Genomic DNA, 504 nt, shown 5'->3' on the forward strand with positions numbered 1-504 from the left:
CGCTGGCTGCGCTTCACGTGGAGCATGAAGACCACGAGCTCGCTGGAGCCCGGGGAGATGCTGCGCGAGATCCGCAAGGTGCTGGACGCCAACAGCTGCCGCTGCGAGCCCCAGGAGCGCTTCGTGCTGCTCTGCGCCCACGGCGCCCCCGGGCACGACTCCTTCGTGCAGTGGGAGATGGAGGTGTGCAAACTGCCCCGGCTCTCGCTCAACGGCGTCCGCTTCAAGCGCATCGCCGGCACCTCCATGGCCTTCAAGAACATCGCCTCCAAGGTGGCCAACGAGCTCAAGCTCTGAGGCCGGGTGTGCTGGGGACAGCTGGGGTGGCCACGGAGCTCTGGGGACACGGACACGGCGAGCCGGGAACGGCCACCGAGCTGTGGCTCTCGGGGCGAGGTGGCCACGGAGCTCAAGCTGTGAGCCACGCATGGGACAGTGGGGGTCAGCTGGGGACAGCGCCAGGGTGGCCACGGAGCTCTGGGGACACGGACATGGAGATACAGG

The 504-nt window shown here is 68.3% G+C and overlaps 1 protein-coding gene across 1 annotated transcript in view; it reads left to right on the top strand.

Annotated features, from left to right (window-relative positions):
• The window catches only part of LOC102039455 (serine/threonine-protein kinase MARK2), a 10771-nt gene extending 10385 nt beyond the window's left edge, over positions 1-386 (top strand). The window contains exon 9 of the mRNA XM_031065656.1: positions 3-386. Within this exon, the coding sequence (XP_030921516.1) occupies positions 3-297 (295 nt within the window). The 3' untranslated portion in view covers positions 298-386. The remainder of the gene's footprint in view (positions 1-2) is intronic.
• The last annotated feature ends 118 nt before the right edge of the window (positions 387-504 follow it).

Source organism: Geospiza fortis, unplaced genomic scaffold (genome assembly GCF_000277835.1).
Source record: "Geospiza fortis unplaced genomic scaffold, GeoFor_1.0 scaffold5449, whole genome shotgun sequence".
In the NCBI taxonomy this organism is placed as follows: domain Eukaryota; kingdom Metazoa; phylum Chordata; class Aves; order Passeriformes; family Thraupidae; genus Geospiza; species Geospiza fortis.